Source organism: Microcaecilia unicolor, chromosome 2, assembly GCF_901765095.1.
Source record: "Microcaecilia unicolor chromosome 2, aMicUni1.1, whole genome shotgun sequence".
NCBI classification, from domain to species: Eukaryota; Metazoa; Chordata; class Amphibia; order Gymnophiona; family Siphonopidae; genus Microcaecilia; species Microcaecilia unicolor.
In genome coordinates, this window is record NC_044032.1 from 218713168 (window position 1) to 218734005 (window position 20838).

A 20838-nucleotide genomic window follows, 5' to 3' on the forward strand; every position below is an offset into this window, starting at 1 on the left:
AGCCTCTGAGTTGAGAGGTCATGATTTTTTATAGCTTCTTACCATAGGCCAAGGTATAACCTATTCACTAGAAAAGAAGTGTATTAACTACTAAGACATCAAAAAATTCTGATATCAATGTCTTAATTCTATTATTCTTTTCTAATTCAGATTCTTCTATAACCAAAGACCTTTAATTCTGTTGCACTCTAACAAATGGGTTTTTAAGTTGTTAGGATTAAGATCTTTAAAACAAGGAACAGTAAATCCTCCATTCTCTCCAGGTTGACAAAAATATTTGTTCCTCTTTACTTTTTTTTTTAATCAAGTCCCACTTTTTCCTTTCAAGTAAATATTTGCATAAATTAAACTATGTTTCATGATTTGGTTAACTTTGGCATTTGAATACTTGTACTTAAATTTCTTAAAGATAAATAACTGCCAGCTGTTCTGCCCCTACTAAAGGGGCAGCTTATGCTGTCTGTGTAAGATTACTTGTCCATATATTTATCAAGCTGTGTATAATCAATCAGATCCCTGTATTTCTGTGGTCCTCCGTAATTAGCCTTTATGAACAACTACCTTTTGAAGCTTTGTTGTTACTGCCTGCCTCTGAGCATGCTGGGAGAAGCATTTTCCCCCCTCAGATTGCTCTCCTGAGGTTTAAAAAAAAAAAAGGAAAGATAAGCCAACCACTGTTCCCTCTAAGCTGCGCGGCAACACACCCTTTGGTAAACAGCCACGGAGCAATTCAGGTCCCCCGTGCAGCAAACACACCAGAACTTGCTCAGTTCCTCCCGCACTACCCTGCTACCCTCCACCGCTGCTTCTGCGCTGCTTCTGCTGCTTTCCCAAACCAGCAGAAGCAGCAGTGGTAAACCAAAATTCAGCCGTCACAGGACCTCCCTCAATACACCCATGGCTGCTGGTCCACCCGACATTTCTTATTCCAGGCCAGAGTCGGCAACTGCGAGTATGTACAGGGAGGTCCTGCGATGGCTGTATTTTGTTTTGTCGCAGTTGATGCTTCTGGTCTGGGAAAGCAGCAGCAATGGTGGGGGTGTCAGGGGCCAGATGCAAGGGGGAAATGGGGATTTGATATACCACCTTTCTGTGTTACAATCAAAGCGGTTTACGTATTATACATATATAGGTTTTTTTTTTTCTGTCCCTAGTGGACTCACAACCTAATTTTTGTTTTTTTTACCTGGGGCAAAGGAGGGAAGAGGGCACATACTGGATGGAAGGATGGAGAGAGGGGGCAGACGCTGGATGGAAGGCAGCAGAGAAAGAGGGTACATGCCGGACGAAGACGGGATAAAGAAAAAAAGCAGATATTGATGAAAGAGGAAAAAGATGGCAGATGCTGAATGGGGGGGGGGGGGCAGAGCATAGAGTTAGTGAGATACTGGGGGAATAAGTAGCACAGGAGAGCTGGGGTGAGGGAAAGAGGTGGCAAGCTGTAAGTAGACACTAAAAAGAGGGACTTTGAGAACTGGATAGTAAGAAAGAATTAAATCTGGACATAGGCAGAAAATAAATCAAAGAAAGCTGAAAGGAAAAGGAGAAGAGAAAATTGGTAAACAGACAAGAAATATTAGCAAGAGAATTAAGAGAAGACAAGGAAAGCTGAAACCAGAGACTGGAATCAACACAACTAAAAAAAAAAAAAAAAAAAGTAAAATGGCCAGACAACCAAGGTAGAAAAGAGAATTTTAGTTTCAGTTTAATGACAAAGTAGTGTGGTAGCTGAGTTAACATTAATAAATAAAAATTGAAAATGGAAGTATGGCGTTATCTTTTTACTGGACTGATTTTAATATCTTTTTGACCAACTTTCAGAGACCAAAACCTCCTTCCTCTGGTCAGGACAGTACACTGATGTTATGATATCCTATCCTAACCTGAAGAAAGAGGTTTTGGCCTCTGAAAGCTAATGAATAATGTATTTAGTCCAATAAAATGATATCATTGAAAAATGTATTTAGTCTAATAAAATGGCATCATATTTTCCATTTTTTGTTTTATTTGTATTTGTTAATTTGTAATATAGTGATTGGAATATATCAGTTTTTGAAATTACATCTGTCTTCTTTATATTTTGTATAATACAGGGGGTCGTGCATCAAAGTTTGGGTTCAGTATAATTTTTATTTGTACTTATTCAGAGTAGCTATATACTACAGGCAAACAAGTAGGGAAAGCATGTAGAATATATGGTGTGTACGCATGTATGTATGCAATCAGTTTAAAGCCTTGCCTAGGTCATAGATCCAGCATGTAGAAAGAATGAACTCTCCATGTTGGGGCACTGAACTGCTGCTAGTGTTTTCCTCTCAGAATTAATAATCAATACTGATTTTTCACTGCTCCAACTGCTGCAGATTATTACACGGACAGTTCCTCCTCTCTGGGAAAAGGGCTAATCACAGGCACACATTCACACTGTATATACAGAATCCCTAATCCGCCTCAACAGTGATTGATTTATCATACCATCTATATTAAATAAAGAATTTGATTAAGGATTGGAGTCTCTTTGGTAATAAGCAGCCCTAGGCTTAACTCTCTGTAGCCTAGTGGTTACTGCAGCGAATTTTGATCCTGGGGAACTGGGTTCGATTCCCAATGCACCTCCTTGTGACTGTGGGCAAGTCACTTAACCCTCCATTGCCCCAGGTACAAAATAAGTACCTGTATATATGTAAACCGCTTTGAATGTAGTTGCAAAATAGCACAGAAAGGCTGTATATCAAGTCCCATTCCCTTTCTCTCTGAATATACTCTGTACATAAAGTGAGGTAGAGGTCAGAAGACATGCTTCACTAAAATCCTATTTGTCCACTACGCTCTGCAATCTACAACTACTTACTATTCTACAGTGCCTTGCAAAAGTCTTCACACCCTAGTACATTTTTCACTGAAACTACTTTTAGACCGTAGACATGGATAACAAAAGAATAAATGGTTATTTACTATCAATAAATGAAATGTCCTGAATTTCTCATTTGTCCTGCTTGCCATGAATGAACTATAAAATCCTTGAAGCAGGGGTTGATGCAAAAAGCTACCGTGGGATGCAATGTGCAGTTAATGAGTGGTGCACATGCTCATTATGGGTTACGCAATACAGAAAGGGGTTCAACAACCAAATTAACTCCTGCAGTAGACATCCGTGCACAGCATACTAAAATCCTCAGCAGAGAAGCTTATAACCTGTACACTGATGTGTACAGTGTGAGAAATCTACAGCAAGGTCTGAGACATCATAAAAGGGTTGAAGGAGCCCCTGAACTGAACCCACTGACCCCAGTATCTTTCTAAATTGTTCCCTAGTAGTCTTGCAGTCACCTTGCTCCACTTCCAGAACCAATCCAACCTTCCCCCCCCCAATCCCCCAAAATAACCAAATTGCCCCTATAGTCTAGTGATCCCCATCCCCATACCTCCCTCAACCCCTTCCCCACTCTTCCAATATTCAACATCCCTGGTATTCTAGTGGCCTCATCCTCTCCACCCCCTCCGCCCCCCCGGACCCTGACATTAAAAAAAAAAAAGAAATCCTGGTGTCTAGCACCAACCCCCCCCCCCCCCACCACCACCACCAGACAATCACCTCAAAAGAGGCAGAGGAATGACTATTCGCTCCTGTCTATGGCGCTGCCATCTTGAAAAATGGCAGCGCACAACCCAGCACTGTGCATCTTGGGATGTACCAGGCAAGATCAATCAATGATTTCTTTTGTTATGAAATTGGGGCCAGGGGGAAAGGGAAGGGAAATGGGACTTGATATACCGCCTTTCTGAGGTTTTTGCAACTACATTCAAAGCGGTTTACATATATTCAGGTACTTATTTTGTACCACAGGCAATGGAGGGTTAAGTGACTTGCCCAGAGTCACAAGGAGCTGCAGTGGGAATCGAACTCAGTTCTCCAGGATCAAATCCACTGCACTAACCACTAGGGATGGGGATCGGGACCAATGCAGACCGCTGGTGAACGTTTTTTTTAAAATGTAACCCTTCCTATCAGTGCCTGAGACAAATCATTGCTCAGACACTAACAGGAAGGGTGACATTTCACAATCAGCTGCAGACTACTACTGCATTTTTACTGTGGAAGTAATTTATAGGTCATTGCTTATAGAATATCAGCAGAATTTGTTTTTCAATAGTTGTGACCATCTCTGAGAAGACATGTCTAAAGTCACCAGAAACTGAAAAGAGGTTTTAATGAATTCTATCTGAGCAAACCATTTTTAATACTGCAGTCCAAACTCCATCCTTTGAATTTCTGCAGCTTTTTTATTTTTTCACATAAAACATGTCATGGCTCCAAAAGAAGTTGCACGAAAATTAGCCACTCAACATTTTGATCTGTGACTTTAGTCATGGTTTCCTAGACACTGTCTTGAGTAGAACCAGTGTGTTGAGGCAGCTTTACAGCATGTCTTTCTGCATCGGCCAAAATCGGTCAAGGAAGTAGGGTGAACAAATGGCACTTCCAAAAACATAAGGAGTCAAAGATATGTCATACACGGAATTTATTCCCGGAGTTCACCTTGTAGACTGAACATGGAGCTGTGTTTCGGTGCCAACTACACCTACCTCAAGAGTCTAGATTAAAAAGGTGGTAAATGGAATAGAAACGATGAACATGGAAAGGGGTAAGTAATCCCAAAAAGGTAGTTTTGCCAGCCTGGACTTGGAGGCTGTGACTGCAGCACAGTGCATCAGCTAGAGCCAGACAAGAACACCAGGAAGACGGATTCTCTTAATGCATCAGCACTAACAAGAACTTAAGGAAAGCTCAGAAGCTTCCATGAGCTCAGAAGCTTCCATGAGCTCAGCCTACACGGCTCATAAGCAAACTAGTCCAGTTCACTGGGCGCAATGTTACAGAATAGCGCCATTTATGTGCTCAAATCACATGAGCTGGACGCCAGCATTTTACCAGGTCTCATCTGGCATAAATGCTAGCAGCCAAATTTGGGGGGCAGGGATTGGCGCTATGTGTTATTCTACAAAGGGTGCTCAGTCCGGAGCACCCTTTTTAAAGCATGTTTTTCCAGCACCATTTACTGAATCTGGCCCTGTACTTCTATATTTATTCCTCGCCATGGACTAGTTCAATCCAGCTTGAGACTTGGTGCCTTCAGACAGCCATTACCTGAAAACTACAAACCAAGCCAAAACATGACATTCCAGGATGGTGTTTGGTGATCCAGGTGAGGACTCTTGGATTTCTTGTATCAATGTTGATGGTATTACATGCAACGAATTGTTGAGTTTGTTTATGGAGGCCATGCAAAAAGCTATGGAACAAAGATTCTGATGACTGTACTGAGAAAACAGAAACACACGCTTCCTCTCTATAGAGGAGCTTGCTTAAAAACTCGTCAGAGAAACTTTCTGGAGAAACTCAATCTCTTGTTTTCATCCTTGCTTGCTCACCCTATGGATCCCCTTTTAGCGTACCACTTTAGCTGGAAGAACATTGCCTTATGAAAGATTGCAGCTGTACTTGGCACAAGATTTCCACTGGCATATAGGGTAGATAGGAATGTTTTATTTCTTATAAGTGTGAGCCAAGCCAATTGGTATTGTTTAACCTTGTTAGAGAATATTCAGATTTTGTTTCTTGATGTTTACCTATGATATTGTACATTAAATAAAGCGAAGATACTTACCTGTAACAGGTGTTCTACGCGGACAGCAGGCTTCATATTCTCACAAGCGGGTGACAGATCCACATCACCAGGTCTGGCATTTTGCCAAAGCTAAAAGAGAGCTTTGTGGAGAGCGAGCTGCTCAAGTGCCTTCCTGACCGCCGTGCGAAGGCGGTCTCCTCAGTTTAATACTATAACAAAAATAAAGTAAAAAAAATAACAAAGGAGACAACTCCAAGGGGAGGTGGGAGGGATTGTGAGAATATGAAGCCTGCTGTCCTCAGAGAATACCTACTACAGGTAAGTATCTTCACTTTCTCTTAGGACAAGCAGGCTTCTATATTCTCACAAGTGGAAAATCCCTAGCATCCAGGCTCACCAAAATCAACAAACATTGTTCAACTGAGCCTCACAACAGCAAGGACATAACACAGATTAACCTGAAACTATAGACAATCTGCAAGCACAGCCTGGAACAGAATAAAACGGGCCTAGGAGGGTGGAGTTGGATTCTAAACCCCAAACAGATTCTGCAACTCTGTCTGCCCAAACCAACTTGAGTTACGTCAGGTATCTTGCTCAAGGCAGTAGTGTGATGTGAATGTGTGGACTGATGACCACGTCGCAGCCTTGCAAATTTCTGCAATGGAGGCTGACCTCAAATGCGCGACCGACACGGCCGTGGCACTGACATTGTAAGCCGTGACATGACACTCCAAGGCCAGCCAAGCCTGGGCATAAATGAAGGAAATGCATTCTGCTAGCCAAATTGAAATGGTGCATTTCCTGATGGCGACCCCCATCCTGCTGGGATCAAAAGAAAGAAAAAGCTGACCGGACTGTCTATGGGGCCTTGTCCGCTCCATGTAGTAGGCCAATGCTCTATTGCAATCCAAGGTGTGCAGGTCAGGGAAAGACTGTTGGCAAGACAATCGACTGTTTCAGATGGAACTCTTGACAGCACTTTCGGTAGCAACTTAAGGGTGAGTACGGAGGATTACTCTGTTGAGATGAAACTTAGTATAAGGTGCATCCACCCCTAGAGACTGACGCTCACTAACCCTACGAGCTGAAGTAACAGCCACCAAGAAAACCACCTTCCAGGTCAAGTAATTCAGATGGGAGGAATTCAGTGGCTCAATAGGAGCTTTTATCAGCTGGGTGAGAACGATGTTGAGATCCCATGACAATGGTGGAGGCTTAACAGGGGCATTGACAAAAGCAAGCTTCTGATGAAGCGAACAACTAGAGGCTGTCCAGAGATGGGCTTACCTTCTACACGTTGATGATAAGCACTGATCGCACTAAAGTGAACTTAAGGATTTGGTCTTGAGACCAGACTCTGAAAGGTGTAGAAGGTATTCAAGCAAGGTCTGTGTAGGACAAGTAAGGGGATCTATGACCTGGCTCTCACACAAGACTGCAAACCTCCTCCATTTAAAAGAGTAACACCTCTTAGTGAAATCTTTCCTGGAAGCCAGAAAGACACAGGAGACACCCTCTGAAAGACCTAAGGAAGTGAATTCTAGGCTCTCAACATCCAAGTTGTGAGAGCCAGAGACTAGAGGTTGGGATGCAGAAGTGACCCTTCGTCCACCATGATGAGGTTCGGAAAACACTCCAATCTCCACAGTTCTTCGAAGGATAATTCCAGAAGAGGGAACCAAATCTGCCGTGGCCAGCATGATCAGAACCGTGGTTCCACAGTCTTGCTTGAGTTTCAAAAGGTTTTTCCTACTAAAGGAAATGGAATATATGCATACAGAAGACCTGTCCCCCAATTGAGAAGAAAGGCATCTGATGCTAGTCTGTCATGGGCCTGAAGCCTAGAACAGAACTGAGTGACCTTGTAGTTGATCTGATTGGCTAAAAGATCCACCGAGGGGGTGCACAACGCTCTGAAGAACTTGTGGGCTATGCCCATGTTGAGAGACCACTCGTGAGGATGCATTATCCTGCTCAGACTGTCGGCCAGGGTGTTGTTTGCGCTCGCCAGATAGGTGGCTCAAAGAAACATGCCGTGGTGGTGAGCCTAATGCCACATCTGAACGGCCTCCTGACACAGAGGGTGAGATCCACCCCCCCCCCAGCTTGTTCATATAATACACTGCAACATGGTTGTCTATTTGGATGAGAACAATTTTGTCAGATAGCCGATCTCTGAAAGCCTTTAGAGCGTTCCAGATCACCCAGAGCTGCAGAAGATTGATCTGTAGATTCGTTTCCTGAGAGAACCAAGCTCCTCGAGTGTGGTCCATCTACATGAACTCCCCCATCCTCAGAGAGATCCATCAGTCGTCAGCATTCTTGTGGCTGAAGAATTTGAAATGTAAGTCCCAGAGTCAAATTAGATTGAATGGTCCACCACTGGAGGCTGATCCAAGATGGCGTTGAGTTAAGACGTGGATATCGCACTCGGAGAGAAAAGTTTCCTGTTTTACTTTTTCTTTGGATTATAATGCCTAAGAGAAAGGAAAAAGTTAGAGGACGTTTCTCCTTACCTTCGACGGACCCCAATCGACGGCAACCTCCAACTACAGACTTCACGATTTCTGTTACACCACAGGGCGCTCCACTGCCCGAAGCCGAGAGGAGCACGGGCCTGGAGAGTGAAGTTTCACTCAGCCCCCGAAGTCCGCATCAGGCTCGCGAGCCGGGAAACAGCGTCGGGGGAAGTCCCGCCCAACAGCCGAAGAGTGAGGCTGTGCAGCGAGGAGAGGAGAATTCCCCCAGCGATTTGGAAGCGCCACAAACGGAGAGTACTCCGGAAGAACCAAGCCATACTTCCACTCTCAAAGGCAGCAGTGGAAATAACCTGGAGCAACACTCTGCCGTGCAGCAAATGGCTGAAGCGCGGCCAGTCCCAGAGATACAACTCCTGCCTTTGGAGAAACCATCAACGGTAACGCTGGAATCTCTCTGGGGGGCTGTGGAATCACTGCATAAGGTATGCCTTAATTTTGTGATGACTTTGAATGCGAATGCTGTGAAAATTGATTCTTTTCAAACTGAATTAGTCTCACAAGGGACAAACTTAAAAAATGTGAAACTTTCTGTAACTCAGCTAAAAGAACAGGAAAACAAGCTTCTCCAGAACGCTGATCTGGTACACAGAAATTTAAACCTAAGAGTCTTGAATTTTCCTTTTCTTAAATATACCCCATTGAGAGATTTATTTAATAAGTTTCTTAAAGATGTCTTTAAATATTCTGAAAATAATTTCCTCCCAATACAAAAATTGTATTTATTGCCTAATCGTGGTTTAAAAACAAAAGACCAATTACCTTTAACTCAACCTTCTGAAAATCTGGATGTTTCTGCTCTTTTGGAATAGTCAAGACGATATTGAATTTAGATCTACATTATTGGTGTCTTCTGTTTTCCTTATGAATAAAGAGGCATTATTGAGACAATATTTAAGACAGATTTTATCAGTAACTTTTATGGGGGAGAAAATGCAGATATTTCCGGATGTATCCAGAACTACGCAAGAAAGGAGGAAGAAATTTTTACTTTTGAGACAAGAGACAATACAATTGGGGGCTAAATTCCAACTGAGATTTCCATGTAAATGTGTGATATTTTTTTGAAAATAAGACATACCATTTCTTTGAGCCAATTCAACTTAGATCTTTCTTAAATGCAAGGGTTCCAAAACCCCCATAGATATCTAACGTTGGACTTTGAAATATGAAGATGTAACACACTCGACGCTTTATTTTTTTTATTATAAGTTTCTTAAATATAGCCTTTATCCTCTTTATAAGGTTTATGAAAGTCAGCCCCCCATTTTTGAGGACTATGTATAATGGAATTAATTTTGCTATCTTATGGGTACAACCATAATGATGATATATATTTCTTTGGAGCTTTTCATATATTTCTTGACAAAGTTTATCTTTGGAATGTAATTGAAAATTGAATAAAGATTTAAAAAAAAAAAAAAAAGAATGGTCCACCACTGAAGGTAGCATATAAGATCCGGGGACACAAGAATGACATCTTCCAGATTTCTCGTAGATTGATACAACGGAGAAGCTACGATCCACTGAGCTGATCTCATGTGAAGATATGTCATGGGTGTAGCATACAATGTGGAAGCCATGTGCCCCAATCATCTCAACATCTGCTGAGATGAGACCTGCTGAGAGGCTCGAACCTTGGACGCAAGTGCGACTAGATTGTCTGCTCTCGTGTCCGGAAGGAAGGCTCAAACCATCTGAGTATCGAGCAGGGCTCCAATGAACTCAAGGGTGAGAGGTGCTCTTCACCAGCCAATCGTCTAGGTACGGGAACACGAATTCCCAGTCTGTGTAGTGATGCTGCAACAACCGCTAGACATTTGATGAAAACCCTGGGAGCTGACGCGAGGCCAAAAGGCAACACATGGTACTGAAAGTGATGTGTTCCCAGCCAAAACTGAAAATACTTCCTGTGGGTTGGAAGTATCAGGATGTGAGTATATGCATCCTTTAAGTTCAGAGAGCATAGCCAATTGTCTTTGTGAATCATTGGGAGAACGGTGCCCAGGGAAACTATCCTGAACTTTTCTCAGACTAGGAATTTGTTCAAGGCTCTTAGGTATAGGATGGGATATATCCCCCCTGTTTTCTTCTGCACAAGGAAGTACCTGGAACAGAATCCCTGCCCTTCTTCAATCTTCTTGAGTATGATAGGGACCGACAGAGGGGATGCTCAGTTCCTAACAAGGACTTCCTTGAACACTTTGTGGAGAGGAGCAGTCACAGCCTCCACAGGAGGAGATGTGTAGTCCAGGATCTCGAGCATCTTGGCCCTGGGCTCATCCTCCACTTCCAAAGGAAATGGAATGGCATCAGCCATTTCCTTTACAAAAGATGGAAATAAAAGGCTCTCCGGCGGAGACCATCTCATTTCAGGTGGAGAGGAGGGTTATTCATAGGAGAAGACTTATCTGGGATCCTTCTCTGAATCCCACGAGTGCTTCTCCTCCGTGTCGGACAGTATATCCCTATGGAATTGTCAAGACTGAACCTGCCTTGATGCTGAGGAACCAAGCCTTCAAGAGCAGCACTACTTGAAAATGTTCTTAGTATTAGTTCATGCCTCTACTGCGAGCTTCTTTTCCAAGTCTCTCTTGGCCTACCTTATTAATCTTTTACATCTAAATTTGCCAGTGCTTGTGGTCATCCCTATTTTCTTTATTAATTCTGTTTTCTATTTTCTGAATAATGCCTTTTCCACCTCACCATTAAACCTTGCTTGCAGTTATTGGGTCTACTTTCAACCTTTTTTAAAGCATGGAATATATATTATTGTCTGAGATTCCACTCTCCACCTTGCTCCTATACTGCAAACACACCGCATTTCTGAGCAACTCATCCATACATTTCTGTTATGGCTAACATCTTTACTTTCTCCAATAGCTATCTTTTTTTTTTTTTACTAATGTTAATTTGCAAAAGTAATTATGTCATTCATGTTTAAGTCTACCACTAGTGCTTTAAATTAGAAGCAACATGGTTTTCTGTACCTTTTAGCCACAGGTCCTCTCCAAGTGGTTCTGAAAGAGCAGCAGCTCCTTGATCACCAATGAGCGAGTTGTAACTCAGAGTGATACGTCTCAAGCCAGCCATGCAGTCAAAGTCAGGTCTTCTATATCGTAAACTCTCTGCCCAGGCCTCCGTATGTCTTTTGGTTGCCTGTTGCTTATAAATATTGTAGACAAAAATAGAGGTAAATAGGCACAGAAAAACTTTTTGGTTTACAGTAAAACCTCCAAGATTTGAACAAAATTATTTCCTGTCTTAACAAGATCTCTTTGCTGTAAATAAATCTGTTATTGTTTGGCAAAAAAAAAAAAAAGAGAAGGAGCTCAGAAACGGAAGAAGCACATTGAAAAAATTCAAGGGGCAAGGAAGGCAAAAGAAAAACAAAAAATTTAACAATGAAAGGAAAAGGGTTGAAAACCAAAATCTAGGTATACAAGGGTCTTCAAAGGAAAGAGACAGACCCAAGCATAAAAGGAGACAAGAGAAGAACAAAGAAAAAAGAACAGGTTGGCAAGAAAAACAACATCTAGATCAGTGGATTTCCAAATCTGTTTTGGGGGTCCTCAGACAACTGAGGCGGTCTTTTACTGAAGCTTAGCACGAGTTATCTGCAGCAAGGCCCACAGGAATGAAATGGGCCCTGCAGCAGATAACTCAAGCTAAGCTTTAGTGAAAGACCCCCTAAGTTTCCAGGGTATCCACAATAAATATGTATAATACATACATGTACGCATGTAAAGGCAAGTGGTTGCAAATTTGGATCATTCTATTCTGGTCAATATCCTGAAAAACAGACTGACAAGATACTCCAACATGGACTTCAGAAAAACTGATCTAAAACGGCAAACACTACTACTGAACTTGATGGCGTGTAGAAAGAAAAAGGAAGAGTGGTTCTCACCTGATTTTCTTTCGAGTCCTTCAGACTAGTCCAGATGCTTAGGTTTGTACTGTCCAGCCAGCAGGCAGAGACTGAGAACTACTGAGCTGTGATGTCATCACTTAACAACCTTGTGCAACCCCCTGGCCAGTCAACATTTAATCATAAAACAGAAGAGCAAAGGCAAATCCAAAGGAAAAAAACTCCCTTACGAACTAATTAACTACTCGGAGAACCACTACTAAAGCATAAAGATCCAACAGGAATAACAAATTAGCCAAAATCAAAATCTTTATGCTACAGGAGATTTTTTTTTTTAACCTAATGCCAAGAACCACAGGGGGGTTCTGGTCTGGAGGGACTCAAGGAAAGAAAGTTAGCAGGTAAGAACTAATACAACCCTGCCTTATCATCCCACCAGACCAGTCTAGATACTTGCGATATACCAAAGTAGTACTTACTGAGGGTGGGACACTGAAATCCCTACCACTAACACTTTGGCTCCAAGGGCCACATCACTTCAAGCTTGAACATCCAATCCATAAAGATGCACCAAAAAAAAAAATACATAAAGATTTCCAGGTTGCCACTGAGTTATTTCATGAGAAGGAAGTAAAGAATGTTCTGTTCAAGATCCCTAATTAGAATAAGCTTTCAAAACTTCTGGAACTGAATGACCACAAAGAATATACACAGAACAAGAGCCTCTTTAAATCCCTTTATGAGCTCCACCAAGAAGAATAAAACGTTTATCTGATTTCCTTATTGCCTCCGTATTCTTCAGGTACCTGCCTTCAAACCTGCATCCTACATCCAACTTGTACAACTGCAGTACCATATATTTTTTTTAATCCTGAAAAACAGGTAAAGGAACAGTTCAATTCATATAGAAGGACTATAGCATTTTGAGAACCTTTTCCTTACTAAAGATTTAAAATAAAAAATAAAACAAAACGAACAAGGCCTGTGATATTGAAATTTGACTGGCTGAACAAATATCTAGAAGAAAAATCATTTTAAGGGTTATCACTTTTAAGGCAGAAACAAGTTTAAATCTAGGGAATGGTTTCTCGTCAATATCCTGAAAAACAGACAGCTATAATTCAGGTTCCTCTTTCCCACATGCATCACTTTGCACTTGCTCACATTAAACATCATCTGCCATTTAGATGCCCAGTCTCTCAGTCTCATAAGGTCCTCTTGTAATTTTTCACAATCCTCTCGCGATTTAACAGCTTTGAATAACTTTGTGTCATCAGTAAATTTAATTACCTCACTAGTTACTCCCATCTCTAGATGTGTTAAAAAGCAGCGGTCCAAGCACAGACCCTATGGGAACCCCACTATCTACCCTTCTCCATTGAGAATACTGACAATTTAAACCTACTCTCTGTTTTCTTTTAACAAGTTTTTAATCCACAATAGAACAGTACCTCCTATCCCATGACTCTCCAATTTTCTCTGGAGTCTTTCATGAGATACTTTGTCAAATGCCTTTTGAAAATCCAGATACACAATATCGACTGGCTCACCTTTATTCACATGTTTGTTCACCCCTTCAAAGAAATGTAATAGATAGGTGGGGCAAGATTTCCCTTCACTAAATCCATGTTAGCTTTGTCTTATCAATCCATGCTTTTGAATGTACTCTGTAATTTCGTTCTTTATAATAGTCTCTACCATTTTGCCTGGCACCGACGTCAGGCTCACCAATCTATAATTAACCGGATCTCCACCAGAACCTTTTTAAAAATCAGCACTATGTTGGTCACCCTCCAATCTTCTGGTACCATGCTTGATTTTAAAGATAAATTACATATTACTAACAATAGTTCTGCGAGTTCATTTTTCAATTCTATCAGTACTCTAGGATGAATACCATCTGGTCCAGGAGATTTGCTACTCTTCAATTTGTATTACTGCCCCATTACATCCTCCAGGATTATAGAGATTTCATTCAATTTCTCAGACACATCAGCTTTAAATATCATTTCTGGCACCGGTATCTCTCCCAAATCTTCCTCAGTGAACACCGAAGCAAAGAATTCATTTAATCTCTCCGCTATGGCTTTGTCTTCACTGAGTGCCCCTTTTATCCCTCGGTCATCTAGCAGTCTAATTCTTTTGCCAGCTTCTTGCTTTTAATATACCTTAAAAAAAATTAACTAAGAGGCTCATTTTCAAAGCACTTAGCCTCCCAACGTTCTATAGAAACCTATGGAACTTAGCCTCCCAAAGTGCTTTGAAAATATGCCTCAAAGTGTTTTTGCCTCCAACACAATCTTTTTTCAAAGTCTCTCTTTGCCTTCCTTATTAGCCCTTTGCATTTGACGTGAAATTCCTTATGCTGTTTCTTATTATTTTCAGTCGGTTCCTTTTTCCATTTTCTGAAGGATTTTCTTTTAGCTCTAATAGCTTCCTTCACCTCACTTTTTAACCATGCCAGCTGTTGTTTGGTCTTCCTTTCTCCTTTTTTAATACATGGAATATATTTGGCCTGGGCTTCCAGGATGGTATTTTTGAACAACATCCATGCCTGATATAAATCTTTCACCTTCACAGCTGCTCTTCTAAATTTTCTTTTTCACTGTTCTTCTCATTTTAATTCCTGTGTGTACTTACTCCAAAGCCGATATCAAATCTGATCATATTATGATCACTGTTACCAAGCAGCCCCAGCATTAGATCATGTGCTCCACTAAGGACTAGGTCTAGAATTTTTCCTCCTCTTGTTGCTCCTATACCAGCTGCTCCATAAAGCAGTCTTGATTTTGTCAAGGAATTCTACCTCCCTAGCATGCCCTGATGTTACATGTACCCAGTCAATATCGGGGTAATTGAAATCATCCATTATTTATTGTGTTGCCCAATTTTGTAGCCTCCCTAATTTCTGATAACATTTCTACATCCTTCTGTTCATCCTGGACAACTGAATGGTAGTACACACCTATCACTATCCTTTTCCCCTTTACACGTGAAATTTCAATCCACAGGGATTCCAAGATGTGTTTTTTGTCCTGCAGAATTTTCACTCTATTTGATTCAAGGCCATCTTTAACATACAATGCTACCCCTCCACCAATTCGATCCACCCTATCACTACGATATAATTTGTACCCTGATATGACAGTGTCCCACTGGCTATCCTCCTTCCATCAGGTCTCAGAGATGCTTATGATATCTAATGTTTCATTTAGTGCAATATATTCTAACTCCCCCATCTTATTTCTTAGGCTTCTGGCATTCACTTATAGCCATTTCAAACTATGTTTGTTGTTCCTATTTATAATTTGCAATCTTTTGTCTGATATTTAAGGACACCTGATCCACTATGGTCTCTTTTGCCGCTATTAGGATACCCTTTCTTCCCTGTTTTGGTGATATCTTTGAAAGATACCTTGTTCTGAACCATACGTTGTTTTTTTTTTTTACAACTATCAGTTTTTCCCCAGGTTCTAGTTTAAAAGTCACGCTCTCTCCTTTTTAAATACCAATTCCAGCAGACTGGTCCCACCGTGGTTAAGGTGGAGCCCATCATTCAATAGGTTCCCCCTGCCCAGTTCATTACAAATCTAAAACCCTCCTCCCTGCACCATCACTTCATCCATGCATTGAGACTCCGGAGCTCTGCCCATCTCTTGGGCCTTGCACGTGGAACAGGTAGCACACTTCGGAAAACGCAACCCTAGAGGTTCTGGATTTGAGCTTTTGACCTAAGAGCCTAAATTTGGCTTCCAGAAGCTCTCTCCCACATTTTTCTATGCCATTGGTACCCACATGTACCAAGACAGCCAGCTCCTCCCCAGCATTATCTAAAATCCTATCTAGGTGACGCGCGACATCCGTTACCTTCACACCAGGCAGGCAAGTGACCATGCGATCCTCACATCCACCAGCCATCCAGCTATCTACATGCTTAATAAACCAACCACCAACTACAACAGATGTCCTAAACCTTACTTCCTGGGCAGTAGCTCCTGGAGACATATCCTCAATGTGAGAGAACACTGAATCCCCTGGTGTGCAGGTCCCGTCTACAGGATTATTTCCAGCTGCACCAGGGTGATGCTCTCCTTTTTAGAAGACCTCCCCTCCTCCAAGGCAGCACAGGGGCTAACTGATTGGAGGTGGGACTTCTCTACAAAGTCCCTGTAGGCCTCCTCTATGTACCTGTCTCCCTCAGCTCTTCCAAGTCTGCTACTCTAGCCTCAAGACAACGGGGTCTCTGAGAGCTAGGAGCTCTTTGCATTGAGCACAAATGACCTCTCACCAAATGGGAGATAATCATGCATGTGACACTCAATGCAAAAGACTGGATAGCACCCCTCTGACTGCTGGACTACTGTCTGCATCTTAGTATTATAGAGTTGTTTAATTAAAACTTAACGTACTAGGGATGTCAGACGAATATAAAGATTGGTGTAATTTGTAATTTATTTAGGGTTTGCTTCTCAGAAATAAATGTAATTAAAATTCTAATGAAAATTCCATCTTCTTGTCCTAATTAGAATCATTCACTATAAATAAAGAGTTGAGCTAGGGGTGGGTGGGAATGAGGACTGAACTAGGCCCTACTTTGCCTTCTATAGACTGTTAATGTTGCAGCAGAAAATTCAAGTTTTAAAACTATGGAGAAAAGGTTATGGAGACTAGCTAATAAAAAGTTTGCATTTTTTTTTTAATTCTGTGTTTATCAATACCCTACAATTCCTCTTTTAAACCCAACCTTTAAGTTACCAAGCACTGAATAAAATAATGTCACAGCCACAGAAATGTCCTCTTATCTCAGAACTTCCCAGAAAGTTAAGTGGGACCTTTCCTCTCTATATAGTTTAGATTCTAAGGAGACCACAGAAATGTCCTCTTCTCTCAGAACTTCTCACTTTGCCTTGGACACTGTTGAACACCCCCCCCCCCCCCAAAAAAAAAAAAAAAAAAAAAAATTATATATATATTGTGAAGATGAGGCTTCTGCTCCCACTCTCCAGCAGGCCTCACTGGCCCATGGCCTCTGAACAGGACTCCAAACAGTCTCTTCCCAGGGGGATTCTCCTTCTTCAGCTACCAGCTCTCTTCTTTTCCTTTCACATCTCAGGTGGGGTATAAAGTGGTTAATTAGCTACACAGGACCCAGCTGGTCGTCTAAACAAGGGTGGACCAAACTTCTGCTAAGAAAAAAAAAAACACTGACTAGCCAGGGGGTTGCATAGGGTTCTTAACTGATGACATCAGTATTTCTCAGTTTTCACCTGCTGGTAGGACAGGCCAAATCCAAGCATCTAGTCTAGTGGGTTGATAAAGAAGAAGGGGTTCAGGCAAGAAAAGATGTCAAAGGGAAAGAAGAGGGTCTGAAAAGTGAGATACTAAACACAAAGACATGTACAAACTAAACTCATGAAAACCAGGAGAGAAGACAAAATTGTATTGCTATAAGGTATCATCTTATTTTCTTTTCTCAGTTTTGTTTTATTTCTATTTATTATACTCACTTTGAAAGTGAAGACTAAAAATGCCCCCAACCACTCCCACACAAAAAGTTCAAATTTCAAAGAACATATTTTACAGAAATACCCAGATTTTTAGCAAATAAAATCTGAAGATGCAGGAACCAATACCATGAACCATCCCACCTCCTCCCCCCCCCCCCCCCCCCCCACCCCCCGGTTCGTATGTTGAAAAAAAAACCTCATCTGAAGCTTCCATAAATACTGAATTAGGTGAAACAAAGGAATAGCCACACCATTTCTAGAGTATATAAGCTTCATACTAAAAAACATAGGGCCCCTTTTACTAAAGCTCAGTCACAATAACAGAATTAGAGCACACTAAGGGCCTCTTTTACCAAATCATGCTAGTGATGAGAAGTGAGTGGTAATCTTAAAGGTAGAGCACAGTGCTCTCCAGAACCTTGAAGTGAATTGAGAGCCCCGATCTCTAATGATCCACAGAGGGAGATCATGTATGCGGAAAATGTGTTGGATAAAGGCCGTGGCAAGGGTAGCAGCAGAAGGAAGGGCCTTCATGGGGATAAAATGGGCCATCCGGGAAAATCGGTCCACCACTACCCAAATGACTGTGTGCCCTTGGGACTCAGGGAGCTCAGTAACAAAATCCATTGATATTTCCTTCCATGGGAGTTGCGGAACTGGTAAAGGCTGCAGGAGTCCCCACAGCTTGCCAGGAGGAAACTTGTTCCAGGCACAAGTGGGACAAGTAGAAACAAAATGTAAGATATATTGAGCCATGCAGGGCCACCAATAATATTGAGATATTAAATGAAAAGTCTTACGGAAACCGGGATGACCAGCAAAAGTGGAGGAGTGTCCCCATTTGAGGACCTTCTTCCTGGATTGAGGTGGCACGGAAGTTCTTGTAGATTTGGGCGAGCCCAAGGTAGTGGAGGCAATGCAGGCAGGATTGAGCATGGGGTAACACTCTTCGGGTTCTTCAGAAGGGTTGAAGGCCCTGGATATGTCATCAGCTTGCATATTTTTCTCCGCCTGTCGTAACACCAGGCAGAAGTTGAAATGGGCAAAGAATAATGACCAGCGTGCCTGCCGTGGGTTCAACCTTTTGGCTTCCTGAAGGTATAGGAGATTCTTGTGATCTGTGATTACCGTGATGGGGTGCAGGGCCCCTTCCAGTAGATAAATTGGCCTTTCAAGAATGGCTCTAAGGGCCAACAATTCTCAGTCTCCGACGGTATAATTTTGTTCAGCCGGAGAACATTTTTTAGAAAAGAAAAAACAGGGGTGACCTTTCTCAAGCCTCAGAGTCTGGCAAACAAGAGCCCCTGCCACGAGGGAAGAGGCATCAACCTCCATAACGAACGTTTTTTTGACATCAGGACTTTGAAGTACAGGGGCAGACAGAAAGGCTTGTTTAAAGGTGGTGAAGGCATCTTGGGCTTCCGGTGTCCAGTTCTTCACATCTGCCCCCTTCCTGGTCAGCGCGGTGAGAGGGGCAGTGATGATGGAATATCGATGGATGAACTGCCGGTAGTAGTTAGCAAAGCCCAAAAATTGTTGCAAGGCCCGGAGACCCTGGGGCACGGGCCAATCTCAGATGGCTCGGAGTTTAGCGGGGTCCATTTGGAGACCATTCAAGGAGACGATATATCCCAAGAATGGGACAGACCGTTGATGAAATAAGCACTTCTTCAGCTTGACGAATAGGCGGTGGCTCAGGAGGCGCTGAAGGACCGTACGCACCTGATGGACATGGTCCTTAACAGAAGTAGAGAAAACCAGGATGTAATCCAAGTAAACTATGACCGAGTACAGATCTTGAAAAATAAAATTGATGAATTCCTGAAACACCACAGGTGTGTTGCAAAGGCCAAACAGCATAACTAAATACTCAAAACGTCCCTCATGGGTATTAAAAGCGGTCTTCCATTCATTCCCAGGGCGAATTCGGACTAGGTTGTACGCCCCTTGGAGATCTAACTTGGTGAAGATAGATGCCCCTTGCAGACGGTCAAAAAGTTCTGGAATGAGGGGAAGCGGATACCGATTTTTGATGGTTATTTCATTCAGACCTTGGTAGTCAATGTAGGATCGCAGCAAGCCATCTTTCTTGGTAACAAAAAAGAACCCTGCCCCCGCCGGGGATGAAGAGGGTCTGATGAAGCCCTTATGGAGGTTTTCTTAAATATATTCCCGCATGGTATTACAGATTCCTCCCGAGAAAGGCTGTAGAGACGGCCCCAAGGGGGCATTTTGCCTGGGAATAGCTCAATGGGACAGTCAAAAGGGCGATGTGGAGAAACAGAGTCCGCCTCCTGAGCATTAAAGACGTCTTGGAAATCACGGTATTCCTTGGGGAGAGAAGCATCACCCGCCTCCTGAGCATTAAAGACGTCTTGGAAATCACGGTATTCCTTGGGGAGAGAAGCATCACATGGGCACAAGACCCCCGGGGAAGCAGCAATAGTCCTCGGGGATGGCACCACCACTGTGAGACATGTAGCGAAACACTGAGAACCCCAACTGCCGATATCACCCATATTCCAGTTGATACTTGGTGCGTGTTGTCGTAACCAGGGTAGGCCCAAAATAACAGGATGAATGGCCTGGGGAAGCACCAGAAATTGAATCTCCTCTTTATGTAAAATTCCAACTTGCACCTGCAAGGGCTGGGTAACATAAGTGATGGAGTAGGGAAGAGTTAAACCTTGAATGGAGGTCACTTGTAGCATAGGTTTGCAAGGACTTGAAAGAGCTCCTAGTTGGTTCAGGAGACCGGCATCAATAAAATTTCCTCCTGCTCCAGAATCGATCAAGGCCTTGGTGCCAACACAAAATTCTTTCCAATGCAAGGAGATTGGAACAGAGACAAGGTTATCTGGAAGAGGCAAAAAACGACCCAGAGTCACCCCCTTCAGTGACCCTGGGTCTAGGCATTTCCCGGTTTATTCGGACAATGTCTTAGGAAATGGTCGGCCTGCCCACAGTAGAGGCAACGTTCATTGTCCCGACAGTGAGCCCTCTCCTTCTCAGAGAGGTGATGCCGTCCGATAACCACTGGCTCTTCATGGACTCCAGAAGTAGAGCTTGCACCTTTGGGAGAAGGGCGCGGCGTCTGGGGAGATGGTCTGTGAGAGCGGCGCCAAGCAGAGCATTCCAGTGACCTTTCTTAAAACCATAAGTTGATATGGACGCAAAGGTTGATCAAAGCATCCAAAGCATTTGGAAGTTCCCGGCTGGCCAGTTCATCTTTGATCCAGTCGTTGAGTACTTGCCAGAAAATGGTCGTAAGGGCCTCTTGGTTCCATCTT

The 20838-nt window shown here is 42.6% G+C and overlaps 1 protein-coding gene across 1 annotated transcript in view; it reads right to left on the bottom strand.

Moving 5' to 3' along the window:
- CEP78 (centrosomal protein 78) overlaps window positions 1–20838 on the bottom strand; it is a 169464-nt gene that overhangs the window by 119600 nt on the left and 29026 nt on the right. The window contains 1 exon segment of the mRNA XM_030193717.1: window positions 11161–11335. Within this exon segment, the coding sequence (XP_030049577.1) occupies window positions 11161–11335 (175 nt within the window).